The 6,018-nt window shown below is 39.0% G+C and overlaps 1 protein-coding gene across 1 annotated transcript in view; it reads left to right on the top strand.

Annotated features, from left to right (window-relative positions):
- The window catches only part of DIAPH3 (diaphanous related formin 3), a 123,359-nt gene that overhangs the window by 20,121 nt on the left and 97,220 nt on the right, over positions 1-6,018 (top strand). Inside the window, exons 11-14 of the mRNA XM_083610496.1 lie at positions 141-259; positions 597-713; positions 4,543-4,661; positions 5,102-5,166. Of these exons, the coding sequence (XP_083466622.1) occupies positions 141-259; positions 597-713; positions 4,543-4,661; positions 5,102-5,166 (420 nt within the window). The remainder of the gene's footprint in view (positions 1-140; positions 260-596; positions 714-4,542; positions 4,662-5,101; positions 5,167-6,018) is intronic.

Genomic DNA, 6,018 nt, shown 5'->3' with positions numbered 1-6,018 from the left:
CATTTGTTTATTTGAATAATTAATGTAAATTCTCCCAAATAAATCCCTTGCTATGTTAAAAATTGGATTTTGTTCAGAATAACTTATATTTATACATAGTCATTAATTAAGCACTATTGTATTCTCCCTTCCTGCTGCAGCAACTGAAATGCTTAAAGAATGATGCTTTGGATATTCAACTAAAAGTGTTCTGTGAACATACAGAAGAAGACATGATTGAATTTTCCCATCGTTTAGAAGATATCAGATTGGACTTTGAATATCCTTTGAAAGAGGACAGAGAACCCAAAAATTTTAGACCTGGGATTGGTAGCAAGCATCCCATTGGTGATGCCTTTCTTTTTTCCATTTTAAATGGAAGTAAGAGGTGCTGATGTAGAAAATGAGAGTGTGCATGTTGTTCCAGGACTATGGGTCCGGGCGAGCAGGGAAGGCAGTTTGGGCCAAACACATGAAGTAGCTGTGCTTAACTTACACATCTCAGCTTGGTTATTTAAATGTTGAAATTATAATAAAAAATAAATTTTGCTTTGAAAGAGTAAAGTACTTGTATGGCCTTGAATACAAATTAGCTGTATCATCCTTGACCTGGATACTGAAGCAAATGATGTTTACAATGTGGTGTGGAACACTGTAAAAGACACAAGTGCAGAAGGCTATTTTCTTTCTATACTTCAGCATCTCTTGTTGATCAGAAATGACTCTTTTATAAGGTAAGGAAAACTTGCAATAGCTCCTACCTAGGTATTTATTATAAAAGATTGTATAATGTTTACCACCTGGAATTTTTCCCTGGATGTTTTTTTTTCCCCCCTGTGAAAAGGGAATAACTTGTGAACTGATGCAAGTTACTTAGTTTGATAAGAGGAGGAATTCCAAGGGAAACTGGGCTTTTCCTAGACTAAAGTTAAAATGGGCCATATGCTTGCCAAGGGAAGGTGGTCTTTGCTGCCAGCATATCTAAGAACCAATTCATATATTGGAACAAGCTCACTTGTAAACAACTATTCACATGATTACCCATGGTAGCAATATAATTCTGAAAGTGACATATGAGAAAACTCTGCTCCCTTCCATTATTTTATTTTTTTAGGTAGTGTTTTTTCTCATCATGAAAGAGAAGTTTTGATTTGCAGGTGTTCCCTTCTCTGGTTACATGAGTAGATTGAGTAGTTATTTGCAAGATTGAGCTGTCTCCAATGACACATGAACTGTCACTTAGATTATGATGATAATGATTGATTCAATATATATACTACCCTTTATCAAAAGATTCCTGGGTGGTGTACAACATTTAAAATATATTCTGTGGAACATAATAATAATAATAATAATAATAATAATAATAATAATAATAATAATAATAATATCAGTCCCCCTTTAACAGACCATAAATTATTTAATGACCAAAGGCTTGGGTAAAGAGAAATGTTTTTGCCTGGCATCTAAAGACATGTAGTGATGATGCCAGGCAAGCCTCTCTTGGGATAGTATTCCAGATGGGCCACCCCAGAAAAGGCCTGTTCTCATGTTGCTACCCTCTGAACTTCTCAGAGAGGAGGGACATAGAGAAGGCCTTGGAGGACAGGTCTGGGTTGGTTCATATGGGGAGGGGCGGTCCTTAGCTATTGAGGTCCTGAGCTGTGTAAGGCTTTATAGGTCAGCACCAGCACTTTAAATTGGGCCCGGATTGGCATTATATGCCCCCCAAACTGTTCTGTTTTGGTGAGCAATTGGGCCATTGTGCACCAGCTGAATTTTCCAAATCATCTTCAGAGGCAGCCACATGTATAACGCATTGCAGTAATCCACCAGCCGAAGTTGATGGAAGGCATTAGCAAGGCCACCTGGGCCTCAAATGACAATAATGGATCTGGGAGCACCTGCAAAGTACAAACCTGCTCTTTAAAAGGGAGTGTAACCCCCGCAAGAACGGGCCTTCTCCCATCTATTCAGTCTAGGGAACCACCACTAACAGTGCCTCAGTCTTATCTGGAATAAGCTTCAGTTTATTGGCTCTAATCCAGTCCCTTCCTGAGGGTGCAAGGCATTGGTCTAGAACACCCACTGCTGCACCTGTAGATGTAAAGGAGAAATTGAGCAGATTACCATTGACAACACACTCCAAAACCCAGGCTTCGTGTATATATTAAGTAACATGGCAGAAAGAATTGAGCCCTGAGGGACCCTACATTGAAGGCCTCATGGTGCCAAAAAAACACTCCCAAAGCATCGCCTACTGCAGACGGCCGTCCAAGTATGACTGGAACCAATGCAAAATAGTGGCCATCCACCCCCAACTCGGATAGCCTCCCCAGGAGGATACAGTGCTTGATGGTATCCCTGAAAAGTCAAGGAGGATTAACAGGGACACACTGCCCCTGTCTTTCTCCTGACAGAGGTCATCATGTTATGCAAGCAGGGTGGTTTCTGTGCCAAATCCCAATTGACAATTCTAGAAAATGAGTCTCTTCTGGACTTCCCACCCTTACCTCCACAGTGTTTATACTGAAACCCTTTCTACTGCATTATAGCTTCATTACAAAAAGCTTCTCTTTTACAATTTATCATTTTTCGTATACTGCTTTTATCTCGATTCCTGCCTGTGATTTCATTTGACTGTAATACTTTTTAAAATAGTCCACGAAAGTCCTCCATTCTTCTATAAAAAGTTCATCATTTTGCTCTCTTAATCTCCTTGCCATTTCTGCATAGTCCTTTATTTTCAAAAGCTACTCCTCCTTTGTGGGAACTTTCTCTTCTTTCCATTTCCATGCTTATAATATTCTAGCTGCTGTTGTCACATACATAAATAATCTGGTCATCTTCTTTGGAACATACAACCCTATTATACCTATAAGAAAAGCTTCTAGTCTTTTCAGAATAGCCCATTTAAACATTTTCTTCATTTCATTACATATCATTTCCCAAAAACCTTTTGCTTTTTTTACATGTCCACCACATAGGGAAGAATGACGCATCTATCTGCATACATTTCCAGTATTTACATGACACATTTTTATACATATTGACCAGTTTATTTGGCATTAAATACCACCTGTACATCATTTTAAGATACTTTCCTCTTAGTGTATAACAAAGCAGTAAATTTCATATCCTTTCCACATAACTTCTTCCAAGAAGCCATATCAATATTATGGCCTATGTCTTTAGTCCATTGTGTTATTTTTTCCTTAACCAGTTCATCTTTAGTATCCTATTCTACTAACATTTTATACATTTTAGAAATCAGTTTTTCATTACTCTCAAGCAACCCCATTAGGAAATCAGGTCTTGGTTCCATTAAACCAGTGGTTTTCAACCAGTGTGCTGTGGAACCCTGGGGTGCTTTGAATCATATGGTCAGGGGTGCCATGGGCAACACTGGCCTCTTTCCTTCCCTCCCTCCTGATGCTCTCTCACTTCTCTGCCTCCCAAAGGCTTGCACAGCTGTTGGTTGCAGCGGCCCTGGCTACAAGCTCCCGAGGCGAATGGTGCCTCTGGGGCTGGCTAGGTTATGCTGGTTGCCAGGAGCTGTGGCGGCCTCGGAGTAAGCAAGCAAGCAGGTAAGGGAGCCCAGCCAGCCAGTCCTTCAGCCCTTGCTTTTAGGAATGGACAGACTTGTGGCAGGGCAGACAGACAGGCGCTGTGCTGGCCTTTCTTCTGCTTGCTGTGTGCAAGGCCTGCCTTAGAGCTGAGTGCCCGGTGCTGAAGGGGAGCTTTTCCTCCATGCAGGAGGAAAGGCACAAGCCTCTATGAGGGATAGCAACTATGGCGGTTTCCCTTTAAGTAGATTCTTATACCTGGACCATACAACAAAAAAGCTTCTCCTTACAGTTTAATTTAAAAAGTCTTTATGGACCTTTGCTTTTTCATGCCACAGATATGCATGCCATATCATACCCTTACAGATCCAGCAATCTAGTATTTTTTTTAATATCATCCATTCCTTTATCCATGTCAAACATGCTGCATCATAATGGATGACTATGTTGGGGGAAAAAACATGCGCATTAGAGCCTTGTTTCATGTGAACATATTATTGTTCTCTTGGCCTGATTTATGTAGTGGGACAAGACATATTATGACACTTTGGTTGTAACCAATGTAGCACTATGTAAAAGGCCCTTAGCAGTTTTCTTTTCTTCTCTTCTTTACAAATAGTCAGCTGTTACATCATTATTGCAAGTAACACTAAACAGTTCAATCTTAAATCAGATTTTGATTGTTAAAATCAAACCACATAGGACTGGCATGTATCACATGAGGCAGAATAATGCTAGGGTCATAGAAAGTAATGTTTGATCAGGCCTCCAGGCTTCAAGAGTGCTTTTTTCTGAAATGAAGTTTCTTAAAAATAAATAAAAAACCTTAACATACCACTGTGGGCTCCTTTGGGGGAAAAGCAGGATATAAATTGAATCAATATTAATAATAAACCCTGTAATATGAAACCTTTGCTTCTCAGAAGCAACATTACTTGTAGAATGAAGAACTTTCAGCTTGTTCTGCAATATGTATTTTTCTCTTTCATCTGTATAGGCCACTATATTTTAAGTTAATTGAAGAGTGCATTTCACAGATAGTCTTACATCGAAGTGGAGTAGACCCAGATTTTAGTTATCGTAAAAGACTGGATGTAGACTTCAGTCATTTAATGAGTAAGTCTTTTTATATTATTATTCTTCCTATAAAAAGCATGTTTAAAAAGATTAGCTGGTATGTGGTTAAAAGCAAACCTATTCCTCTTTAAAAAAACTGCTTAGAAAGCATAGCTGTGGGCCACAATAATGGGTCACAATTACCTTCCCACTTAACACTGTTTTCTGTGGTCTCTGATAGCTACTGGGCTTTCTAGCTGTCCTGATATCACAGCTGGCTATGTGTTGACATGTCTTATTATAAGAAGGGAGAGAAGTAATACTGGGCAACTGAGTCACCATTAAGTATTCTTCAATACTCATCTTCTGTTGATTGCTCTGAAACTGCTGTGTGTGGAATGTGAGCCAAATAGAGCTCAGCCTTGGGGCAGGCTGGCTAGGAGCTGAAAGTTTGCTTTTCAAATTACTTTTTAAAACCCCAAACCTTTGCTTCCTATTAGATATTTGTATTGAGCAAAAGAAAATAGAAGAACTTGAAGAGAGAGCTTCAGAATTTTCAAAAAAGGTTAGTAATTTCAGGTTGTTTTATTCAGATATGCTTAACTTTAAATGTATACATTACAATGTGTTCTGAGACGTTAATAATTCATGATTTTAAAGAGCTAAAATAGGCCTGATGCCCAAGACCTGGGATTCAAATCCAACACTTTAGTTTTAACATAAAAAGTAATCAAGTGATTTCTGTTTCCTGGATTGGTGCAATCGTTTGGGAAAGGGCTGTCTAAACCTTCTTTTCCATGTCATTCTCCTGATGAAAATCCTCTCCCAACTGCTATTACAAATTCCACATATTTGTTCTGCGCTTGTAAGGATTTGGTCTGTCAGTGGGACAGCACCTGCACTTTGGAACTCCCTGCCCATTGATATTATTATGCAGGCATATTTGCTGTACAGTAGTACCTCGGGTTAAGTACTTAATTCGTTCCGGAGGTCCGTACTTAACCTGAAACTGTTCTTAACCTGAAGCACCACTTTAGCTAATGGGGCCTCCTGCTGCTGCCGTGCTGCCGGAGCACAATTTCTGTTCTCATCCTGAAGCAAAGTTCTTAACCTGAAGCACTATTTCTGGATTAGCGGAGTCTGTAACCCGAAGCGTATGTAACCTGAAGCGTATGTAACCCGAGGTACCACTGTACTGTTTTCAGTGCCTACTAAAACTCTGTTGTCTAAGCAACCCTACCCTGACATATAATAATTGTTTTATAGTGTACATTTATAAAATTGCTGGTTTTATTTTATTTTAAAATGTTTTAGGCTAATTTTTTTTTGGATATCTGTTTTTATTATAATATTAATGTATATTTTATGTAAACTGCGAAGAGGTTTTTATGATTAACTAGTACATCAACCTGTGGAA

The sequence above is a fragment of the Podarcis filfolensis genome, assembly GCF_964270895.1.
Source record: "Podarcis filfolensis genome assembly, chromosome: 4".
Lineage (NCBI taxonomy): Eukaryota > Metazoa > Chordata > Lepidosauria > Squamata > Lacertidae > Podarcis > Podarcis filfolensis.
Note: the sequence above shows the minus strand (reverse complement) of the source record. Positions and strands in the feature narration are given on the sequence as shown.